The sequence below is a fragment of the Pyricularia pennisetigena genome, chromosome 2 (genome assembly GCF_004337985.1).
Source record: "Pyricularia pennisetigena strain Br36 chromosome 2, whole genome shotgun sequence".
Taxonomy (NCBI): Eukaryota; Fungi; Ascomycota; class Sordariomycetes; order Magnaporthales; family Pyriculariaceae; genus Pyricularia; species Pyricularia pennisetigena.
Genome location: NC_043741.1, coordinates 5,411,429 through 5,435,377, shown reverse-complemented (window position 1 = coordinate 5,435,377; position 23,949 = coordinate 5,411,429). Strand labels below are relative to the sequence as shown.

Below are 23,949 nucleotides of genomic sequence, written 5' to 3'. Positions count from 1 at the left end.
AAATTTGAAATCTTGTTTCTTGTTGCGAGATTGTACTGACTGGTGCCTTTTTGGCTACCCAACAGATGAAGAGCTCACCTATGATTACAAGTTTGAGCTCGAAGAAAAGGAGGAGGACCGAGTCCCCTGCCTCTGTGGAACTACCAACTGCAAGGGCTTCCTCAACTGAAGGCAAATGCATTTTGTTCCGCATCTTGTGCACAAACAGGGTCTTTGTTCCCGTGTCTCTTCGACATGCTACTCCTGCTACCCCCAGCTGGTGGTTGCTACTTTAGTCTACGGATAGTTTTCATCCTCGGCGGTCGTGACTGCGTTGTGTGGACATCGCCTTTATCGTTACCTACCTCGCTCAACGTTTCGAGGATTTCCTTTTTCTTGGTTTGGGTTTTTGAACCGGCTTCTTGCTGTAATATCGTGTGAGCGCCGCTAGTCATATTTGGGTTGATGGGAGCCACTTGATTCGACTTTAACGAGCTGCGGTTGTATGGATCGACTGAACCGTCCATGGGAAGCCGCAAAATTTTTATATAACACTACACTATATACCAGGACCACATGCATGTATGTGCTCATGTTTAGTTGGCAATTTTTTTTTTTCACCGATGTAACGATCTCTCAGATCAGTTGAACTCCTAGACTAGGTGACGGACCCGAGTCCGAAGTCGCATGTCGACGGCATGCAAGCAGGAAACCTTTCTCCGACGGCGTCCTGTTAATGCCGTCTAAGGTAACCTAATTTTGGGCTGGACCCTGGACCGGGTGTTTTCGGGGTCTAGGCGAGTCTGACTGGGACGGGCGGTTGTATCATTGGGTTCTCTGTAAAGACATTGCAATATTCAGCTCCATGCGGCTTAGATGCCTGACAAAAGCCCCCCCGCCCCCCCTTGTACAGGATCCGCCGGGGATTGCAGTAGGAGGTAATTAATACAAAAAAAATAAAAAAAAATAAAAAAAAAATAAACAACAAGTACCCTTCAGCATTGATAGGGGGTCCGCGAAGCTCAACCCACAAGTATATGTCGCGTGTTGCCGACGCCTCCCCGACATCGGCTCCAAGTTCCCCACCGACGACAGCCTTGGCGTTCCGCGTAGGTTCTGTCTTGTAAAAGCGCGGGATTAGCAAAAGAATGCGATAAGTGTTTTCCTGTGGCGGACAATCCAATGGCGTCCACGGGATAAGGGAGCTGAACACGTTCGGCTCCCTCGGACGGGAACACTGCGTCACCTTGCCTGGCAGAGCTGCTTGCCCAGCCCAGCCCCACGCGGCATGCACCCCTTGCATGCAACGGCAATCTGAAAGTAAAGTAAGTTTGCGGGAAATAGTAAATTGTGTAGGTGTTATAATGAAGCCTGCATGTAATCACTTTAGTTCTGTGTTAATGAACGAAGGCAGGGGTCATCGACTGACCTAACAAGCCGGATCATTGATGCTGCCAGCCCGTACGGCAGATGATATGCAGGCCTCGTACATGATGGTGTGTTGCTATGCCCTTTATATTACGTTGAGTCTACGTAGTATCTTAAAAGCAGTACATTATAAAGCTGCGGTTTGAAAGTTGGTGGCACCCCGATGGCGAATGTGCCATGCAAAGGAACGCCACGTTATCACCTATTCCCAACACTCCCAGTGAAGTGGATAAGAAGAGTAAAATTACATACATGCACGCCCACTGGTGGCTTAAAACCCCTCGGAGTCAAGTCGTCATACTCGGATTGCGCTCGATCGCCGAGCTGAGCGGGAATAAAACTACCATCTCCCCCACAAGAAATGTTATTCAAAGCCTACCTTGCCTTGCTTGCCCGTCTTATTATCAACTCAACGATTTGCTTGACCAAACATCAAAGAGTGACAACATTCGAGGACAAAATGAATGCCAATTCTGGACTCTCATTGGAAGCAGACAGCACTCCACTTGTGTTTACCGTCTAACGAGACTGGGGTTTCTGCGGGGTGTGTCCTTCTTCACGGATACCAAGTAGTATCGTTTACGTACAAGGCTTAAACCCCTTGACTTGGTAATAGGGTGTCTAAGCAAACACACCTTTAACAACGGGAAACAATGAATGTGACGCTGCTCTGGGGAATTCGAGTACAGTATTAGTGATGGTAAATTGAGGTGGGGCTGATCTCCATAGGGGCACGCCTCGGGCAGAACAAACCCGGAAAGCTTGGAGCTGGGGGCCTCCATGCAAACAATGAATGACGCTACTACTGGACTTGCGATGTAGACTGACCACCGAGAACGGACATCTGCCATATCCACTCGCACATGGGAGATCTCTCACTCATTGTCCCTGGAACCACACCACCATAACGTTAAACTATGGCCACTCAATCCCGCTTGCCGATGCCGTCTCATCAGGTTTTTTTTTTTTTTTTTTTTCTTTTTTTTTTGTCGCTTCTCGCCTTGCATGGTCTTATTTCACACCCCCAAAGGTGTCTCACAAAAACAATACCCCAGAAACCCCCACTGAAAAACCAAGGGACTCACCCCAAGGCAACTTATCATGGCTCCGTGATCGCTCTGGTGGTATTCGCAGGCATAGATATGGATTTCTCCCATGGGCTGGGACCGCCGAGAGCATTGGGTGGGATAAAAACAACATGTCAATGGAATATACTCTTGCTTGAGTGGCTCTAGATAAGAGTTGCAGGCTTGGTCTATAAAGATGTTTTCACCCCTTCACCTTGGTTGTGCTATTCCAATGGCTTGGGTTTCTGCTCTTCTATGCTTTATATTCATGCCCATTATCATTTTCACATAATCCTGAATAATAATAAAAAAAAAGTGTCATCCTCGAGATACCCCTTGTTGCGGATTATAACTTTGACCAATATCTAGAATTCTCCCCAAGGCTCCCACCAAGACTACCAACATCATGACTGTTCTTCCGCTCGAGCCCGAGTTTTCTCAGGCCTACAATGGTATGTTATTGAAGTTGGGCAAAACCCATCAATCAGAGTCTGAGAGGATCCAACTCACAAACTAACCTCTACTGCACACAACCAGAGCTGGCCAGCACCCTGGAGGACAGCACCCTCTTCGAAAAGTACCCCGAGCTCCGCACCGCCCTGTCCGTTGTCTCCATCCCCGAGCGCGTGATCCAGTTCCGCGTCGTGTGGGAGGACGACAGCGGGGCGCTGCGGGTGAACCGCGGGTACCGCGTGCAGTTCAGCTCCGCCCTGGGCCCGTACAAGGGCGGCCTGCGCCTGCACCCCTCGGTCAACCTGTCCATCCTCAAGTTTCTCGGCTTCGAGCAGATCTTCAAAAACGCCCTGACGGGGCTCAACATGGGCGGCGGCAAGGGCGGTGCCGACTTTGACCCCAAGGGCAAGTCCGACTCCGAGATTCGCCGCTTCTGCGTCGCCTTCATGACGGAGCTATCCAAGCACATTGGCGCCGATACCGACGTGCCCGCGGGCGACATTGGCGTCGGCGGCAGGGAGATTGGTTACATGTTTGGCGCTTACAGGAAGCTGAGGAACCGCTTCGAGGGCGTGCTTACTGGGAAGGGACTCGACTGGGGTGGCAGTCTGATCAGGCCTGGTGAGTATCTTTTATTTTTGCCTCGTTTGTTCTTTTTCTTTTTTCTTTTTTTTTTTCTTCTGTGGGGTATAGCACTCGAGAGTGAACCAGAAGCCAGACATCTAACAAAATATTTTCTCCCACAACAGAGGCCACCGGATACGGTCTAGTGTACTACGTCGGCCACATGCTCGAGTACGCGGGCGCGGGGGGCTGGGCCGGCAAGCGCGTGGCAATCTCTGGATCCGGCAATGTGGCCCAGTACGCGGCGCTCAAGGTCATGGAGCTCGGCGGCACCGTGGTGTCGCTGTCCGACTCGCGCAGCGCCCTCGTCGCCGTCGAGGGCGGCCGCACCATCACCGAGGCCGACGTCCGGCGCGTCATGGAGCTCAAGGACCGCCGCCGCCCGCTGTCCGACCTCCTCCCCGACGGCGCCGGCGACGAGGGCGCCTCCACCAGCCCGGGCGGACTCAAGCACTTTCCCGGCGCCAGGCCCTGGACCCACGTCGGCAAGGTCGACGTCGCCCTGCCCTGCGCCACCGAGAACGAGGTCAGCAGGGACGAGGCCGAGGCGCTCGTCGCGGCCGGCTGCCGTTTCGTCGCCGAGGGGTCCAACATGGGCTGCGAGCAGGGCGCCATCGACGTCTTTGAGGCGAACAGGCGGTCAAAGGGCAAGGGCGAGGCCGTATGGTACGCCCCTGGAAAGGCGGCAAACTGTGGTGGTGTCGCCGTCTCTGGGTTAGAGATGGGGCAGAACAGCTCGGTAAGTCTTTTATCATCAGGGGGGATTTTGCCTTTTGGTAGATTTGCAGTGTTCAAAGAGCATTTGCAAGACAAAAAAAAAAAAACAAAAAAACAAAGAACTAACAAAGGACTTTTATTCATCCGGTAGCGCTTGACGTGGAGCCGCGAAAAGGTCGACAAGGAGCTTGCCAACATCATGGAGACGGCCTTCCGCACCGGCTTGGACACGGCAAAGGAGTACGTCAACCGTGCCAGCGACGACGAGCTGCCCAGCCTGGTGGCGGGAAGCAACATTGCCGGCTTCGTCAAGGTCGCGCGCGCCATGCAGGCTCAGGGCGATTGGTGGTGAAAGGGGGTGGGGGGAAGTCTTTTGACTTTCGACCATACGGTTCAGTTTCATGTATATCTTGTGCAGTTTTAGCGTGTTTATGACTTTGATTTTTTCCACTTCAACTTTTATGTCTAGAGCTTTTTTTCTGCTCTGCGGTCCTTGGTCTGCGGGCTTTGGCGTTTGGGGATTGGCACTACATCCAGCAAAATCTCTGTTAGCAACACTTTATCTTCTTGATGTCACAGTCGATATGCTACCTTTACTCAGCGCAAATGTTGATTCCGGCTACATGACCGTCCGCCTCGAGCTAGTGAGATTATAACCAAGTCCCTCCTCCAGAGGCAGTCTCGAACCGGTTCCTCGGGCAGCTTCCCATTCAAAAACCCGCTTTCCATGAAAACCTGCATGATTGGGCTCAAATGAGACCAACGGTGACAAGAGTAAGGCTGTTAGCTATATGGTGGCGGCCTGGCGTTCACAGCCAGAGGACAACGTGCTGTTTGTCACTGGGGAGGCAGACAATTAGAACAGCTACCATGATACAAAGATTCGCTTCCCTAAGAGCTGAGTCACTGGCTTGCTAGCTAGGCAGAAAGAATCCTTCAACTACAGTCACAAGGCATACAAAATATACATCTTCTTTGGTTCCGTTGAAGTTGGCCATGACTAAAAAAAAAAAAAAAAGAAAAAAAAAAACAAGTGATCACGCATCCTGAGCAATAATTTCAACCCAAAAAACAAAAACCACACCATTTTGCTTTGGGAAATTGGGAATGCGCCCAGAGACCTATGATGATATATCACAAGGGCGATAAGCGGTTAATTGCCACTAACGGTAATGGCAAATCTAGGCTAGGTTCTGATATGTGATGCAAGGCCATGCGTATAGAATACGAGGACAATAAGCCGCAGTGTTGGAAGGATCACACGTGGCAACAAAGTTCGGCATGCCTGGTAGGGTAAGTATCTTGGGTCCGAGGGTAAAGACTCCCGCTGGGGTGTTACCACACGCGCGGCAAGGGGCCATTTTGGGTAATTTTCATCCGCACCTATGACGCTGCGACCGGGGGAGCGCCGCAAGACGCCCAACGACAGGTGTTTGAGTATCCCTGACATATGCAACTGTACGGCAAAGCGTCGTAAAACATTGACTTTTTTGTTTTACTTGTCTTTTTTGTTGACCAGGCCAACGCAGAGAGGATGTGACATACCTGCTCTTCCGATGAGACAAGACTTTTCCCTGCTTGGAAGATGCTGACCAACAACCTGTCATGATTCACAGAAACAGATGCGAGAAGCCCTAAAAAGGCAGACTGACAGTTGAACAAGGATACTCGGATCTGTACTTATCGGGTGCGTATTTACTCCGTGTTATTTGTTCGAGTCCGAATGAGAATGGAAGGATTTGTTGTGACACATATGTACAGACATGCAGGACCAAGCCTTGCACCTCGATGACGTGTTGGAAACTGATCTCTGTAGGATGGCATTCTTCCAGGGACAATCTATCCTATCATTAGCTGTTGAAGCTCTGGAGATACACGCCGTGCAACAAGGGAAGTATTATTACCAACCGTCCAGTTTATGTCTATGTAGCTCATAAAGAATAGGAACCCTCACTTGGCCACCCATTTCGTGACCATATGAGTAAGAATTCCCGTGGGGATGCTTTTTGTTTTTGCGGGAGACACCATGATTTGGAACCTTGGGTACTTCAAACCAACACAAGCCAACCTACCCCTTGTTAGCTGGATGGACTACTGGATGGCATTCGAATTCTCTAGCGTCCCAGGTGGCACTATTTCCATGGATATAGCCCGGACCGAATAGCTGTCGTGGTCCCCCGCGGCAAGCGCCAGGAACAAAATAGTGTTGGAAGAAAACTAGGTCCGTCCCTAGCGCCCAACCAACTGTCATAATGTCAACCGTCGGATGACTTTGCAAAGGGGCTTGGCGCAACGGTCACACCAGTCTATTGAAATAGGTATGCATATGAGTGTGTGATTTGCTGCATATATATCGGAAATCCCGAAGATATATTTGGCTATATCGGGAGTGGATTGATTGAGTTGGATTCCCAGCCTGTCGTTTCCGTGGAGTCTGTCTTGTGCAACGTGATATTTTGACACCAACTGTGGAAAAGGCTTACATCACATGGGACAAAAAGGTGATATTGAAAGGATGTTGGTAGATTTTTATTCATTTCAATTTCATTTTTTTCTTCTCTTTTCGTCCTCGTCAGAGCGGTAGAAGCGGCAAGGCGGGTCTTCGGCACACTCTAGCCCGCGTTACCGGGCTGTGCCTGACTTTGCCGCTGATACGGCAATGATGAAGTACAGGGATGGGCATCGAGGGCATGTAATACAACATGCTCACATCAGCAAGTCCCTTGAAGAGGGAGCTCTGAATCCACTTTGGAAAAAAAAAGGAGGTACAAAAAAGGAGCGACTATTCAGTGTATTGTAGCTTTACAGAAAACTGTCGGGGCCAAGAAGAGAGGGGTTTGGATTACTGTAGTTATTTATTTTCAGTGTATCAAATAGCTTAATCGGGAGGGGCTATAGATTACTGCACGACTATTGCAAGCCAACTTTGTTTGCACAACGAGCACATCCACTTACCCGCATCGGCGAGCCCGTTCTTGCGAATTGGGACAGAGCCCTTATGTGGAAGCTCACCAATCCGAGCCGAGGTGCCGATGCAAGCATTGAACCGGCCGAGAAACGAACGAGTCACCTGCCTAATAGTGTGTCCGTCTGCATGCAGATATGGCACGCCGGATTGGATAAAGCCTTTTTGACCACAGCCCACGGCGGTGCTCTAGTCCAGTTCTCCATCGATACTACGTTATAAGCTTACCGGCTTGCCGTCAGGATCAGGCATATCGAAATAGGACAGCACCAGCAGGCGAGAAAGGGACCCTTGTGTCCCATCCTCACCACGTTTTTGGTTGCCATACATCCTGGAAGGGCTGAGAGTGGGTATCTGGTAAGCCTGACTCCCAAACCCAAGACTCATATACATCTCGCCATTGGGAAGGATTCAAACCCGAGGAGAAACAGCCCGAGAGTTTTTAAGCGTCATCGGTCCTTTGTTCCTGCGCCGCGCCGTTGCAAAAAAAGTCTCGATATGCGAAACGAAATAAAATTATGACGTGACCAACTCAAAATCCTTCCCTTTCGACACTTTCAAGCCAAGCATAAGGAATGCAGCTAAAGCTGCATGTGCGTACTTTCGTATGTACGCAGGTGCGAAGAAGAGCGGAGTAAACAATGCGCAGGACCATTGTGATGACACCCCAAGTCCTGAGTCCTTGGGGGGTTCCTTTCCTCCCAAGGTGGGCGGGTAGTTTTTTTTTTCCTCGCCAACTGTTGCAGTGTTGGTCATTCTTTCCTCAACATTGAGGGCTGCTCGGGTACGGAGTCCAGGCCCGTTTGGTGGCAACACTTTGTAGTTCTCTAGACCTTTTGTTTTTCTTTTGCATCTGTGTTGCTTCTTTCCTTTTTCGTCCCCCACGTTGTTGTTTAATCGATTTCAGGTTGAGCAGAGAAAAGATGGCGTGCGACCATCAAGAACATAAAAATAAAAATCCTTCGCATCTGGACCAATGGTAGCGGCCCCAACGAGAAACAAGCCACCTGCATGGGCCCCTGCTGCTACGGGGTCGGGAGTGAGCGCCCGGCGATCTGTCATACATGCCAAAGCAAGGGAGACGAAGAAGAAAAATAAAAACATTCCCCACTCCGTGAGATCAAAACTGGGGTGTAAGCAAAATCTCGACCACTCAACGCTGATATCCACTGCTAACAAACTGCCTTGAGGTCTCGATGATACCCAAAGGAGGGCGCTGCAAGTGAGCCATTCTGGGCAATACTATCCAGCACCCTTGTCAATGTCACAAATTGGCAGCGAATATTGGCTCCTAGCTCTGTCTGTTTTTGAAGTAGCCCTCGTGGTTTTTTTATTTTTTTTTTTTTATTTTTTTATCACTCTCTTCAGCTCTTCCAGCTCTCCCAGCTCCCCTGTCACCAACACTATCTATCCATCAATTCACTCACCCTCCATCCCCTATGTAGCCTTTCTACTGACCGACCAAAAGGACAGAACGGTGTCGGTTTTGGCCTCGGTCGCCAATCTATGTATGTCTGCTGGGCACAGCAAGCTCTGCAGCTGACCCTTCTACTTCTTTCTGCACCTTTGTTAGCAACAACCAGGCATCACATCACAAAGCACAAAGCACAAAGCGTGCATCTCCGTGTCACTCCTCCTCTCACTCACTTCCACTGTACTATATTCCCAGCCCAAGAAGGCTATGGTATGCATGCACCTTCACCGAACCCCAAGCGCTTCCCCCCCTTGCTACCCTTTTCCGCCAATGGTGGCGCTGACTGCCAAGACAGCCATTTTTTGTTGTGGATCGGGCTCTTTCAGCCTCAGCACAACCAGAAGTTGCCAGACTCAGAGCACTACTAGCTGAGGGTGTCATGGGGGGCAAGGCAGCCGATTAAAATCATGGCCCCTGTCGTTTGTTTCTGATTCGCACCGCATCGGATCCACTGGCCATTTACTGTGTACCACACCCCTCAGTTTTTTTTTCTTTGCTTTCGAGGATCCAAAGGAGGAAATTCTCCACGGTCACAGGCAGCCACTAAAAGATGCACCGCTGAACTTCCCGACCCCAATCTGGCATCATGGGGAGTATTGGTCAAGACCTTTTTGGCCCCCGTGGCTGGTTGGCCAGTTTACTGTTCTCATCCCGCAGCTAACATATCTTTCCGGCCCTCCTTTTGCTTGGCATACATCCCCCCCCCCAACCCTGTCGGTAGATTGTTCCCATAAGCACTACCTGCCACGGGTGGCCTGCACTTTGAGATGAGAGCCCTTGAGAATAGTGTCCTAGTGTCGATCATAAATAAGTGACTGACATCCGTGTACTCCACGTTCCGTGCCAATTCTCCTATGTGGCATGGGTTGTCTCATTCCATCTTACCTCATGTCATATATTCTCCTGTTGTGCCACTCCTTTCCGAGGACTGCAACCCATCTTAACTATTCTCCGGGTCTTATCCTGCCTCGTACTCCCATACTTTTGGCCTATCTGCATATGCTTATGGCGATATACTATACCTGATACCCTGGGCTGGTGGGTTGTATAACTGTCTTATACAAAACACTCTTCTTTCACCGTTCACACACATACCTCGCCCATATCTGCCGCCTCTTCAATACCGCCAAGATCTCACTGGCGGCTCTTATTTTATCATATATCTGATATAATGGCACCTCGTGCAGAGCCAGCGATCCTGTCAAAGGGCGCTTTTGAAGGATCGGATGATGGGCAAAGTTGCCGCTACTCTCGCCCAGGACCGGGGCAATCAAGGCCCGGTATGACACATTCGTTCCTTCAACCAGGCCAGTACCACGACAATCATAACAACAAATGGGTCCAGTTCCCACCAACCCCAAGTCTCAGCGAAGGAACCGCATCGGTTCCAAACAGCCCCTTCCGACCCAGTCACAAACACGCCCGGGCCGAAGACGAATGCGAGTCCTCTGAAGATTCCCAAGACTCTCATGCCGGACTTGGCATAAAGGAAAATTTCTCACCCCGTGTTTCTCCGATACCCTCTCCCCAACCATCCCCTGCTCTGACCGAGGAGCCCGAATCTTACCTCACAAGTTCCAAACGACGCACCAAATCACATCCCATCAGAACCGCGGGGCCCCACGACTCCGAACCGAGCGGTCCCAGATCACAGGCTCATGCAAAGATCCATACCTACATCGATGGCGCAGAAAGGCATGCTGCTGGGGCCTTCCCCCGCATTTCCAAGCCTGTCGAACTTCTGCGCTCGAGCTACGATGTGGTCGTTATTGGCTCCGGCTATGGAGGCGGTGTAGCTGCGTCCCGTATGGCCCGTGCCGGTGAGTCCGTTTGCGTCTTGGAGCGCGGGCAAGAGCGATGGCCGGGCGAGTACCCAACCGGTGCCAGGGAGGCCCTGGAGCAGCTTCACTTCAGTGGCGAATTCTCGCCCTACTGGCTTCCCGGGAAGACGGCCGTTGGTGGGGATCCCACAGGGATGTATCATCTCATCCTCGGCAGAGGCCAGAATGCTGTCGTCGGCAATGGACTTGGCGGGACCAGTCTCATCAACGCAAATGTCTTCTTGGAGGCCGACGCCGATACCATGGCAAAGAAAGCCTGGCCGCCCGAGCTGCGTGAAAAGGACGCCCTCACACCATACTACAAGCGTGTGAGAAAGGTCCTGGAGCCAGAGCCATATCCCGATGACTGGCCCGAGCTTCCAAAAACCAGAATGCTGAAGAAGCAGGCGGAACATCTGAACATGTCATCCAAGTTCCGAAAGGTTGAGCAGACTACCCGTTTCCGCAACGGGCCCAACAGCTGCGGTGTCGAGATGTCGCCCTCGGCCCTGACCGGCCAGGACGCCACTGGAGTCAACGATGGCTCAAAGACGACAACATTGGTCACCTATTTAGCTGATGCCTGGAACTGGGGTGCCGAAATGTTTTGCGAGTGCGAGGTTCGTCACATCGAGAAGGTTACGGACAGTCGCGGAGGCTACATAGTCTACTTTGCATGGCATGGTCGCAACCGAGGCTGCTTCGCTGCCAATCTCCGTGGAGACCTCATGTGGGTTCACGCCAAAAATGCCGTCTTCCTTGGTGCCGGTGCCATTGGAACAACCGAAATCCTTCTTCGGAGTCGTGCCATGGGCCTTGAGACAAGCTCGCTTGTTGGCCAGAACATGAGCGGCAACGGAGACATCCTCGCCTTTGGCTACAACACAGACGAGGAGGTCAACGCTGTTGGCCGCGTCTACCCGGATCCTTACAACCCAGTCGGCCCTTGCATCACGTCAATTATTGACAATCGGGAGGGGCACCCCAATCCATTGGACGGCTTCGTAATCCAGGAGGGAACAGTGCCGCGAGCATTAGCACACCTGTTTCAGGCGATGCTTGACTTCATGCCAGGAAGCCAAAGCCCCAAGAACGATGGTATAATCGAACGTACCCAGGCAGCCCTCGCAAGGTGGGGAAGCAGAATACTCGGCCCCTATTTCCGCAGGGGTGCCGTCGAGAGAACGCAGGTCTATCTGGTCATGTCTCATGACACCAACCAGGCCATTCTTTCTCTCAAGAACGACCGGCCAGTACTCGAGTTCCTCGGTGTTGGTCGCGGTAGCCACGTCAAGGAGATCAACCAGCTGCTCGCGAAAGCAACAGAGGCTGTTGGGGGCACATTGGTCCAAACGCCCTTCTTTGCATTGATGGGTGAGCAACAGGTTACTGTCCACCCGATCGGGGGAGCAAGCATGGCTCGCGACAACACCGGTGCCACGGGCGTCACGAACCACAAGGGCGAGGTCTTTTCTGGATCTGGTTCAGAGACTCATAGAGGCCTGATCGTGACCGACGGAGCACTGATCCCCGCAGCACTTGGTGCCAACCCCTTGGCCACGATTTCAGCAATCGCCGAACGATGCGTCCAGAAATGGGCCGACTCTTGTGACCTGGAAATCAGCGAAGAGAAAAATGGCATCCTGGATCTCTTTGGAGAGCCCGCCCACGTCCCAAGGGATCGTCAACCCAGACAGGAAATCCTAGACATTCAGAAGCAGCTACGACGGCTCCCACGCGCTCATACTGTTCGTGAGGTGCTACTGAGTAGGGCTGATAGTGTCGGCAAAGCAGAAGATGCCATGGAAAAGGCCCAATCCCTCCGCAAAAGCGGTTTTGGGTTCACCGAAGTCATGTCAGGATTTGTGCACAAAGGGGCCAATATGAGGGAGGATGTGCAGGAAACCTATGAGCTCGCCTACCGCACGGCCAAGTCGCTGTGCGAAAATGCTCGATTCTTCCTTAGCGTGCAGGCTCTTTGCACCAAGGATATGATACAGGACTACAGGAACCGTGGCATGTTGACGGGTACTTTCATCTGCCCTACCATTCCCGGCTCTCCCTTTATGGTGAAGCGTGGCGAGTTTGGGTTGTTTGTCAGGGACCACAAGGCTCCTGGCACCCGCAATCTGACATACAACTTTGACATGATGGGCATCAATGGGGAGGTGCTTCACTTCCACGGCTACAAGGTGGTTGACTCATCAGTCGCCCTCTCGCCGCGCCGCTTCTGGCGCTCCACCACCACCCTGTATGTCACAATCACCAACAACGATTACCCGCCACACATTGACCCTGGGGACATCGAAGCATGGCGCCACTGCTCTGTCGTTGCCAGAGGCATCATGAGCATTCAGCCCAAGGACTTCTGGTCTGAGATGTTGACCTTGAGTCCAACCGGAAGCTCCTTTATACACAAGGCCAAGAGCGCGGCTAGTTTCATGAGCTTTTTCACTCGCAAGTCGCTCTCACTGTTGGTTACGCCCTTTACACCTCTGCAATATCCAACCAGAGCATATGTTGGCTATGTGAATGATACAATCCCAACACAGAGTTTCAAAATTGTTGCTTCTGATGGCGTCACAACACGCCTACACATGTGGGAAGCAACGCACACACCGCTTGGCCCGGATGGCAAACCCACCCCGGCCAAGAACCTCTTCATGATACCTGGAGCTGCCGTGGATCACCAAATCTTCGCACTGCCCACCATCCCCTATAATGCGGTCAACTACTTTACGCGGGCAGGCTACCGCGTCTTCGTTACGGTCCACCGCATCGGGCAGCTCATGTCGGCCAAGATCAACTACACGACGTACGACGCCCGCCTTGACCTGAAGGCTTGCCTGGAATACATTCGCAAGGAGTACCCGGAGAGCGGCAACCCCAAGAAGCCCTCAAAAATCTACACAATTGCCCACTGCATGGGATCGGTGGCCTTTGCCTCTGGCCTGCTCGACGGCACCATTCCGTCAGACTGGATCCTCGGAATCACCTGTAGCCAAGTCTTTATGAACCCCATCTGGGGTCCGTCAAACATGGCCAAAGTCATGGCCGGCCCCATCCCAATGGACAGGCTCTACAGAATGGTAGCAGGAAACTGGTTCAGCTGCAGCACAGGTGCCGACGACGCCTTCATCCAGCGGCTGGTCAACCAGGCCCTCCGCCTGCTGCCCGATTCCCGCAGCGAGCTCTGCAACAGCGCCAGCTGCCACCGCACGTCGCTGGTCTTTGGCCGCTGCTGGAATCACCGCAACCTGAACGAGGCGACGCACCGGCAGATTGACCGTTTCTTTGGCGGCGTCAACATGACGCTCTTGAACCTGCTAATGAAGATGGGCTCCGAGGGCCACGTCATGGGAAATGCGCCGCTCTGCAACGACCTCACGACGCCAGACAACATCGAGCGCCTCCGCGGCATCCCATTTCTCCTCTTCTCGGGCCGCGACAACGCTGTTCTCAGCATCGAGGCTACCGAGCGCACCTACGAGAAGCTTACCGACGCCTTTGGCGGCATGCACTACCCGCGTCGCGCCGCTCCCGATGACGACGACGCCACCACGCCTTCGACAGCCGGCACGTCCCGGGCCGGCGCCTCGGACGGCGGTGTCGAGTACCGCCGCCGCGTCGTCCCCGGCTACGGCCACCTCGATTGCTGGATGGGCCGCAACGCCTGGAAGGATATTTACCCCTTTGTCCGGGAGGAGGTCGACCGCGTCGTGCGCGGCGAGGCGTACAGGTTTGAGGAGCCCGACGACAAGTTCAAGGCCATGGTGCGCGACGGCGACTTGCTGTGCTGAAATGGCTTTGGAGTCTTGTTGGACTTTTTTTCATTTTTTTTTCTTGGCTATTCATTTGGCCACCTTTCAAGTTTACTGTTGCTGAGTATCATCAGTGTTGCCTGATATTAGTGTAATGTTTTTGCTTGGAGTTATTCGGCGTTTGTTTTGTCTCTCTCTCTCTCTCTCTCTTTTCACTCTTATTCCACGCAGCTGTTTCCGGTTGAACAACAAGGAGTTTCAAGGTCGTGGACAGAGGTTTTTTTTGGAATGGCTTGGTTTTTGTTTCACACCCGTCACCTTTCCAGGAGACTATGTATGTTATTATTGCTGCTGGAAGCAACGCTAGGGGCGTTTGTCGGTTGGCACAACGACGAGGGAAGAAGGAATATGCCGCAGGGCCACAAGGAGCTTTTGGAATAAGAAACGCTTTTGAACACGCTGCTAGGAGCCAAGAACTCCGGGATTGAATTGATGTCAATAGATTATTTGCAGCAAGAAGATCCATCTCTCAGTTGTTCCCGCCTTTGTTCCGTCAAAACAAACAAACAATGCCGCCCGGCCTCCTTGGGCTCCTGACCAACTCCCAAAAAACGCCCATTACAAAGTGACACAAACACAACTGAGATCTAGAAGCCCAGCAAAACACAAAATAATACACAATGGCAAAGGTCACGTTGCGTCGTTTACCAGATGGCAGCCCTATCAAAGTCGAACCTCTGCAGCTCCTTGTTGCCGTCCTCCAGGTCCTTCTTGGCCTTCATCCTCATGTAGAAAATGGGACAGTCCTTGCTGGAACAGATGACCTCGCAGTGCATGCTGCCCTGGCAGCGCTGGCACTGGGTCCAGAGGCGGCCGAAGCGGACCTCGAGGTCCGAGACGCGATCCAGCGTCTTCTTGTACAGCTCGCCGACGCGGGGCGCGTCGTCGGCGCAGACGGCGCCCTGACTCTCCTCCTTGCCTGTCAGCGGCTTCTTGCAGCCCATGCAGGTCTGCGTCTTCTTGGCAAACTTCATGAGGCCGCCGACCGAGGACGCCGCGACGGAAACCACACGCGTGTGGTCGCCCGTAAGTAGCGACTTGGCCTTGGTCTCGCCTAGGATGGGCTCGAAGATGCGGCCGAGCGGCTTGGCGAGCTGGTTGTCCAGGTAGTACTTGGTGTCGATGGGCACGTTGTTCTCTAGCACGTAGATGGGGTCCTCGGAACGCTCAAAGTTCTTGGATCCCGTCGCGCCCTTGACCATGACGTAGGCCACGCGGTCGCCGAGGCCTGGTGCCGAGCCGGCATCGCGCTTCTTCATGCGCTGCGCCAGCTCTACGTGCGCTTGCTTTGCTGTGTAGTCATCCTTGGTGAGGGCCTTTGTGATGACGAGCTTGGACATATCGACTTTGTTCTGCAGCAGCTCTGCGATTGTCTCCTTGACATATCTGTTTTTGTGCACAACTTGTCAGTCAAGGTCCTGTACAAGGTAGGTCGGTGTACTTGTTGTATACATGTTGTTGGTGATGTGGTTGGCAGAAACTTACTCTTGAGCGCCCGGCACGTCTTGGTCGATGAGAATCATCCTCAAAACCTTTTCAATCACAGTCTGGACCAGCAGGCAGTTGTCTCGCCGGACCGTTTCAATGCCCTTGGTGTCCATCTTGTCATACTTCTCTGTCTTGGTCCAGTACAGACCAGCATAACGCTTCTTGTTGATCAGCAGATATGGGAAGTAGACCTTCTCGAACTCGAGCTTGATTGGCTTGATGAACTTGGACGAGACGTAGTTGGCCGCCTCCTCACCAAGCTTCATTGCTTCGGCAAGATCTTTGGTGCCAAACTTGACCATGACGGAATCGGTGTCACCGTAGATGACCTGAGCGTCGTGGGAATAGCCATTCGCAACGCGATAGTGCTTTTCCACCTCCTCCTTGGTCTTTTCAATCATTTGCCGACCGAAACTGGTTGTGCTGCTGGCAATCTCCAAGCAAGGCAGCTTGCCATTTGTGGCTCCTGTCAAGCCGTACACACTGTTACAGCTGATCTTCAGAGCCAGCTGCCGACCGTTCAACACGGCCTTCTTGAACGGGTCCGTCTCGACCGCCAGCTCTCTCTTTGCCTGTTTTCGGGCGGCAAGCAACTCCTCCAGAATCTGAGCCAATAGTCCCTTGCGTTGTTTGGTGGTGACAAAAGTGTCTCCGTTTGGCGTCACGATATAGTCCTCGTCCTTCTTCAGGCCGAACGCATCAATGGCTTTCTTGGTGACGAGGGTTGTATAACACAGGTTGTGTGCCTGCATGATACTCGGGTATAGAGAAGCAAAATCCAACGTCGCAACAGGGACATCATAGTAGCCGCGAGTGGGCTCGATGACTGTGGCGCCCTCATATTGCTCATCGGAGCTTTGGACGCTGAGGTTGGGGATTACAAGCTTCTGCTCCAAGGCTTTGCGGAACAGCTGATTCAAGAATCTGACTTGTTGACCTCTGGTCAAAAGGAAGTTGAAGGGGGCGCCTGTGACCCTAGACATTTCCGTGTAATTTTCCAAACATGACAGTTTTTCCATCAGTCTTTGTGGGAGGTAGGCGTCTTTCAAGCAGTAGAGTGCAAGACGACGTCTGGATTCGGGCGTCCCGTTGAACAGCTCCGTAATCATTGTGTGGTGAACATCTTCCTTTTGTTCGCCCAGGAAGTGTGAACACACCGAATTAAGGGTGTAACTTCTCAATTGATGATCACGCTGGATCAACTGCAGCAGATCAAGCTGCAGACGACCATTGATATTGGTAGCCTTGGTGTCTCGGTTACCCATCTGTTTGCTGGAAAAGTTGGAATCTTTCGCTACCGACTTGATGCTTGGTATACGACTCCACAAGTCAAAGTCCTTGACTTTGAGATGCCTCGCGCGGTCAAGGAGATAGGGAAAATCAAAGTTGGCGATGTTGTAACCAGTGATAATATCCGGATCGACCTCGACCAAAAAGTCCCGCCACGCTGAGAGCATCTTCTGCTCCTGGCTGAATTCGAGGATTTGAGTTGCTACGATGGGACTTGTCTGGTCCAAGCAGAAAACGTTGCGTATAAAAGGCTTCTTGTCACCATACTTGGTAACAACGTTGGCGATCTGGATGACAGGATCCATATTGGCCTCTGGAAAGATACCTTTGCGTCCAGCGCACTCGATATCAAAGGAGAGCGTCCTGAGAGGGGCCATCTTGGACCACTCGCCGACTGGTTTGTGGGCGATCAGGTCTCGATAGCTCATCTCGGCTTCGATCTGACAATTTGACTGTCTTTGCGAGTCTGGTACAAGCGTGTAAGTGGCGGCTGGGGCCTCAACCCAGGACATGCCTGATATCTATATATCTCACAACAGTCAGTCGGATGGCTGGTTCAACACCTTGGTGGCGGCGAGAAAACGTACCTTGCAGTCCACCATGAAGCGCATGACATATTGAATGTTGTCAAAGGTCATGATGCCACCGTCGTGTTTCCACATGCCCTTCCAATTCGCATTGCCACTCTCAATGGTGGAGCGAACCTTGTTGATAAACTTGGGGTCCGTCACTGTGATCTTCAAAAAGGGGTTCTGTGTGTTGTTCTGGAAGCCGTAGATGTTCTCGCGCATCGTCATCTGTACCGAGTGTATGGCTGGTTGGTGTTGTGCGATGTTGGTCTCGAGGAATGCCTTGAAGGCGTTGCAGTCCTTTTGACCAAACGAGGTTGGAGCGGCGACGTAAAGATAATGTCTGAACTCCTTGACGTGCAGCATGACCGAGTTGCCCTCCTCTGTCACGCCGAAGAGCTTCACCGTCGCCTGTCCGCCATGGAGCGTACCCTCCTCTGCTTCTATCGCCTGAAAGCATAATGTGCTAGTTTTGGGGTTAAAGTCCGCAGGGACGGGTGGCCGCGACCACGACTGGTCCTTCTCGGTGTTATTCTGCTTGAGATCGGAAATGTCTTGACTGAGCTTCTCGAGGACTTCGGATTCAAAAGCGCTCTTGGGTTGGCTGGAGCCGAGCTTGTTTGCTTGTGAGCTCTTGAAGCGGGAGGCTGACGGCGACGATGCGGGCGGTTCGATTTTCCTCTTCTTTGAGCTCGACGGTGTTGCGGATATGTTCTTGCGGGCGCTTGATGCCTCGCCGAACTCCCGCTTCTGCGGCAGGACAGCGGCCGGCATGGTGAATTCTGGATGATTTTGTGTGTTTTGACCGGGTCAAGCGTTTTCGGTTTTGACAAGAGTGTTGAAGAAAAATATGGTAGTTGAGAGCTCTTGGTTCGGAGTATAGCGCAATTGACTGACTGCAAGGCGTTTTTTTTGGTGATGCAAGGGGTTGCCTGGTGGTTGATGGGGAGGCGAATTCAATTAATGGGGACGCGTCGGGAAATTGACCGTGACGCCACTTAACGCGAACCTTCAAGTCGTGTTTGGCGCGCAACCCCGCCAACAGAACCATTGATGGACCCTGGTTGATGCTGCCAAGACTGTAAACACCCCATATCATCTGCAGCTAGCTATTCTAACCTATAGCACAGTACCAGTTACTACATGTTCCTTGTAGCTCATTTGATGACTTAGTTTATTCTGCGAGAGATTAACATTCATCGATACGCTGAGCTTATTAGTCTTTTAGAATGACAAACTTGCAAACCGTAAAACCGCCCTCCAACTTTGCTGGGAACGCTGTTTAACCGTGTTGGGCTGCTCGCCTAGGTACAGCTTAGCTCAGGGCGAGAGGTTACATCCACTTCTGGCGTGCAACCAGGCAATACATTGCAGTACCTCACCACATCAACCACGTTAGCAACCTAGTAAATCACGGTGCAAGTCTCGTTCGAGCCTCTCTGATTTTTGATCAGCTAACTGGGGTTCAATACTCCGGCACAAAAAACAAACAATTCACAACCCGGTCTAGCGTGGCCACTCACCCCTGCTCTGAGCACGTACCGCACACACATCTTGCCAATAGTCGCCATGGCGGAGAGGCAAGCATCGAACCGGCAACAACAGCCCCCCGGTATGGCCCGAACACGACACGCCGTGCCTTCAACTAGCGTCCGTCGCAACCTCTTTCAGGGCCAACTGACTCGCCGCCCGACGCTGCAGAACGGAACCAGCTCATCCAGTTCTGGCGACAGTCGGCTGCATCTGGAAGACGATGCTCAGGGGTCTGATATCGTGGTCCGCGATCAGAACGGGGATGTGGAGCTAGACCTACCCCCGACGCCGCCCATCGACGACATGGATGAGGTCGTGCTAGATTCAAGGCAGCAGAACGAGAGTATGTAACGCTCTATGGCCTGCGTCTGTGCTTGGGGCTTGTGGCACGTTGTGCGCGGTGATTGTGTTAACTGACATTCTGGTCGTATTAGAGGAGCGACAAAGACTGGCAGACGTTGTAAGGCATCATCAAATCAACCAGAATAGCATTCCGGTACAGCCAGAGGGTGAGTATTGCACTTCCCAAGCTTGTGGCATTTCTGGTGCACCTTCACAGCTGACATTTTATTTTTGTTGCCTCCAATCAAGAAATATTGGAGGCTGTACGAGCAAGTTTGAGAGCCAAAGTAGCTGCATTGTCCGAGGATAATTGGATGTTTGAAAAGGAGGATTTATTACCACGACGCCAATGAGATTGATCCACGGGGGGAAAAAAATCATCATCGGTCGTCTAGCATGTCTTTTTCAGCATCGTCATGAATGGGTATAAACTACAATCAAGCAATAGCGTCAGCGCTTTTTCTGCGAATAGAAAACTCCTCTAGTCTAATCCCTCTGCAGCCGGTGCCTCCACCCTCCTCGTGGGCGGCTTCCTTGATGCGGCACCACCACCACCACCGCCAGCACCTCCGAAAAGGCTTCCCATCATATCCATCAGCGGGTTGCTCTGCCTAGGCCTGGCGATACCAAAGTACATCTCAGCGATGCTCTCCAGGCTCTCCTGCCAGGCCGGAGCCGACTCTGCTATCTGCGGGCCGTACTTCATCGTAAGCTTCCTGAAGGCGTCCGGGTTGCCCTTCTGGATGGCCAGCAGCAGCAGACCGAGGAAGTTGAGCAGAGGCAGGCTAGGGAAGACGCGCAGGTCCGCGCTGTTGGTGCTGACGTCCTGAACGCCCATGCCCTGGTTGTCGGCGCTCAGGGCGCTGGTGAACGACCGGTAGCAGGCGTTGGCGGCGCGGACGTTGCCGACGAGGAGGTAGGGGAGGACGGCGCGCGCGGCGTAGAGGGGTGCCGTGTGCGAGTCGTCCTCCTTGTACCACGAGTATTCCATGCGTGCAAGCACCTCGGCCGAATCCTTGGTACCGAGGATTAGGTGCCTTTCCGCCTCGGCGGTCTCGTGCTCTTCGGCGAATTGTGAGCCCGCCACGTGGTGCAGTTCCGGGTCGCCCGCGGGGTACTCTCCGAACTTGGATGACCATCTAGTTGAGGGCACAGGGTAGTATGTCAGCAATGTGCGCTTGTAGGTTTTCCCGAATAACCAAGCCGCAGAAAAAGACACTCACCCAATCATCTCGTTGACGAATTTCTTTTTCGTAGGCTCCCCAGGGCCAAACAACCTCAACAGCGTCAAAAGCTTTCCCTTGTTGGCCGAGTCCGGTTTAAGCTCGGCCTGCTTGTAGACGTCAACCAGCAGAGTAGCCAGATCGCCACCACTGCCTCCCTGGCCGGCCTTGAGGAGCGACTGGGCAACATTGAAGAGGATGTCGGTCGCGGGGCCCCAGCTTGACGCCTTGATGTACCTGGCAGCCACGACACGGGTCTGCTGTTGTGCCTCGTAGAATTGGCCCTCGGCGATGCGCTGCTGGAGGCGCGCAATGATCTTGTCGATCTTGTCGGTCTTGTCGGTCTTGCTCGCCATGATTGGTGGTTTGTGGTTGGTTTGCTGGAGAGTAAATGTCGTATGGATCGACGCCTTGGGCAAAGATTTGACGGGCTGACAGGGTGAAAAGGACTCTCAACTTCAAAGCTCGGGTCTAGACCTAAAAGTGCTTGCACTTGTGTGTCCAGAAGTTCCGGTTGTTCTTGACAGAAGATTGAAGATGCTTAAGCTCCGTAACGCCCCGCCAGACCAGGGCGTCCCCGCCAAAAAAAAGTCCCCGCCCCTCTGTTTACTTCCATTGGTGAACACTATTCGCAGGCTAATTGTAGCGTCACCAATGTGCAATACCCATTGGATGTCGTCATTTTACCAAAGAGCTTCAACGGAAATAGCCCCAAAAGCTACTATGCACCAGCGGCCCCATGTCAAGCTAAAGTTACAGGGCGCAACGACTTTAAATTTTATGTATGGGAATAAACACATTGAATTCTGATAAACGGCCCAGCCATTGGCCGCCTTGATTGAGATCCCCACAATGTCTTCAGCAGCACCGCCTACAATCCTCACACTCAAACAAGAGTTGATAGCGGAGCAGGTGCGGTTACTATCTCAACCGTTGGCCCCATCACGCGCCTGGCGTGCGGGAAACAATGCACCCGCTCAAGCGGCAGGCAACAACGGCGGCAGTGCCGCGGGGGCCACGATTCCTGAGAGGGCCGTCGAGGCTGCCATGGTGCGTATCAACCACCGGCTGCACCAGCACGTGAACCGCGTCTACGCGTCTGCCGCCACACGGCATGTGGCCGAGCAGCTGGAACAGCTCTATCTGATGGAGCGAGAAAAAGCGACAGAGCTGCATCCCGAAGGAAACGAGCTGCAGGCCATGGGAATATCGAGCGGCACGGATTTTGGTGTGTAATGCGCAGAAAATATGCTTGACTCCCTAAAACAATAACACACTTTGAATGCTAGCTAACCTGTCGCGTATTTTGCGTGTGGCGGCCTAGCTGATGCAAAAACTATATCGGCACTTCCCGGCAATTGGCCCTTGGAAAAGGATGCAGAGACGTATCCCGCGGAGGTCAAGCGATTCGCAGAATTGTCCGAAAGTCTAAAGGAGCTGTCAGTCGAGCGCGAGGCTCTGCTGTTGCGTGTACGGCGATTGCGTGCCTTGCGCGACGGCTTGGCACCTTTTCAAGCCAGCTCCGATGACATGAGCGATGATCATGCTGCGGCTGCTCATGTTCAGAGGCACCTAGTCACCAAGAATGGAGAACTGGAGCAGGAACTGGAGCGTACTAGAATCCTGATGGCCCGCGTAGGGGGTCGCGTGGCACGACTCATACAGAAAGAATCTCAGAATAAGGCTTCGGCCGTTGGATCAAACGACGAAGACAGTCTCTTCGAGGACCGCGAAGACAGTGTGCCAGTTGCACTGGAAGAAGACGCGAGGAGGAAGGTTACCGACTTGCTGGATCGGTTCTGATTCTGGGCGCTAGTGGCGCCGCTGACTCTCCCCATGCCGATAAAACAATATTGCTAGATTGCAGTGTAATGCTGCTATTCAAAGTCGCAGTAGGAGCTGCCAATGATACCCCTTTTTCTTTTTTTTGCTTCAAAGTCCCTAGTTGAATGGGTTGTACAACATGGCATGGGGATCGATCGTAGCCTGACCTGCCTACTGACGCTCAAGCCCCCCAATGCTACTTGAACAGATTGCTGCTCTGCAAGTCGATAACTTCCTGGTACCTTACCTTACCTAGACGAGCTAAACTCTGCCAGTTAATGGGTGAAACCATTGGTAATTTAAGGCGGTCAGAGAGGCACAGCACCTGTACCTGCTTTCGCTTTCATGAACATTTCACTTGGAAAATCAAAATTAACTTCTGATCAGTGTGAAGGAAATCTCCTTTATGACTGCTTCAGCCTACTCACAACACTTGGACAGAGACTTGGTTCAACAGTATTGTTCCCCATTGCTGATTGGGAACATTTGAATACGGCGATCTGTCGTCACGCAGCCTCAGTGTTTGCGCACTCTTGTTAACAAACACCAATGTGATTATCTTTGGAAAAAAGACTATACACACAGCCACTTCTTGATAAGTTTAGATCAAAAAGCCGCCAAATCATATCAGGATCACGCCCGACAGCAACTCGGACGATTCTAGCACCTCTACGTCCAGCACCAATACGCGGCCAGCCCATCGGAAAGGTTCGCCAAATGTAGGTCCATCAGGGTACTCAGCAAAGGACCAGGCGCCGCAGGAGAAACTGGACGACTTTTGGAATAAGTTTATAGCCAAGACTCCTGGCAAATACAATGGCGAGTGCTGACTGAAATGTATGTTTTCTCATTAGGCATACGCAAAGCCCACGGCGACTATGAATGCAGCACAGGCATTTGGGGTCGCGGGACCGGTCAGCGCAGAGGAATAGTCATCTGCTCATGTTGAGGAACCCTTGGGGTCGAGACGAGTGGAAAAGGCAAGTGGTCGGATGGCTCAGCGAAATGGACGCCCGAGTGGCTTGCCAAGGGATACAAAACAGTACCGGCTGTCGAGACTCGAGTTGCAAACAGTCAGTTCGACGTAAGCGACAAGAGTAACAAGGTTATTGCGGCCTTGAATGCAGACAGACAACATGTTACTGAACAGCTGAGAGAGGCCCCAAGCAGCCAGTTTACTCAGGAGTGGAATCCTACAAGTGTGAAGTCAACGACTACGAAGGGCAGTCTTGACATCCAGCTCCTGGAAGCTCTTTCTCGAGGAGCCTTGAGGTAGCGCCTGCTGCGGCCGACTCTGAGTCGCAGATGGAAGAGGGTCAGCCGTCAGGGGAG

General features: G+C 52.5%; 7 protein-coding genes across 7 annotated transcripts in view; 5 read left to right on the top strand and 2 right to left on the bottom strand.

Moving 5' to 3' along the window:
* The window catches only part of PpBr36_01503 (uncharacterized protein), a gene marked incomplete at both ends in the record, with an annotated part of 4,018 nt that extends 3,849 nt beyond the window's left edge, over positions 1-169 (top strand). The window contains one exon of the mRNA XM_029888688.1: positions 66-169. Coding sequence (XP_029751059.1) covers positions 66-169 — 104 coding nt within the window. The remainder of the gene's footprint in view (positions 1-65) is intronic.
* A 2,711-nt stretch (positions 170-2,880) lies between these two features.
* Positions 2,881-4,620, top strand: PpBr36_01502 (uncharacterized protein; the record flags this gene model as incomplete). The annotated part of the gene is made up of 4 exons (XM_029888687.1): positions 2,881-2,926; positions 3,012-3,548; positions 3,677-4,290; positions 4,420-4,620. The coding sequence occupies 4 exons, from the start codon at positions 2,881-2,883 to the stop codon at positions 4,618-4,620; spliced, it is 1,398 nt and encodes a 465-aa protein (XP_029752057.1).
* Positions 4,621-9,878: 5,258 nt separating this feature from the next.
* On the top strand, positions 9,879-14,327 carry PpBr36_01501 (uncharacterized protein; the record flags this gene model as incomplete). Its single annotated transcript, XM_029888686.1, has 1 exon — positions 9,879-14,327. One exon carries the CDS (start codon positions 9,879-9,881, stop codon positions 14,325-14,327), a length of 4,449 nt encoding a protein of 1,482 aa, XP_029752056.1.
* Positions 14,328-14,992: 665 nt separating this feature from the next.
* PpBr36_01500 (uncharacterized protein) lies at positions 14,993-18,469 on the bottom strand (the record flags this gene model as incomplete). The annotated part of the gene is made up of 3 exons (XM_029888685.1): positions 14,993-15,734; positions 15,834-17,647; positions 17,714-18,469. The coding sequence occupies 3 exons, from the start codon at positions 18,467-18,469 to the stop codon at positions 14,993-14,995; spliced, it is 3,312 nt and encodes a 1,103-aa protein (XP_029751058.1).
* A 795-nt stretch (positions 18,470-19,264) lies between these two features.
* PpBr36_01499 (uncharacterized protein) lies at positions 19,265-19,923 on the top strand (the record flags this gene model as incomplete). The annotated part of the gene is made up of 3 exons (XM_029888684.1): positions 19,265-19,571; positions 19,663-19,737; positions 19,820-19,923. The coding sequence occupies 3 exons, from the start codon at positions 19,265-19,267 to the stop codon at positions 19,921-19,923; spliced, it is 486 nt and encodes a 161-aa protein (XP_029752695.1).
* A 128-nt stretch (positions 19,924-20,051) lies between these two features.
* On the bottom strand, positions 20,052-21,149 carry PpBr36_01498 (uncharacterized protein; the record flags this gene model as incomplete). Its single annotated transcript, XM_029888683.1, has 2 exons — positions 20,052-20,709; positions 20,794-21,149. The coding sequence occupies 2 exons, from the start codon at positions 21,147-21,149 to the stop codon at positions 20,052-20,054; spliced, it is 1,014 nt and encodes a 337-aa protein (XP_029752694.1).
* Positions 21,150-21,645: 496 nt separating this feature from the next.
* On the top strand, positions 21,646-22,596 carry PpBr36_01497 (uncharacterized protein; the record flags this gene model as incomplete). The annotated part of the gene is made up of 2 exons (XM_029888682.1): positions 21,646-22,021; positions 22,118-22,596. The coding sequence occupies 2 exons, from the start codon at positions 21,646-21,648 to the stop codon at positions 22,594-22,596; spliced, it is 855 nt and encodes a 284-aa protein (XP_029752054.1).
* Between the last annotated feature and the right edge of the window lie 1,353 nt (positions 22,597-23,949).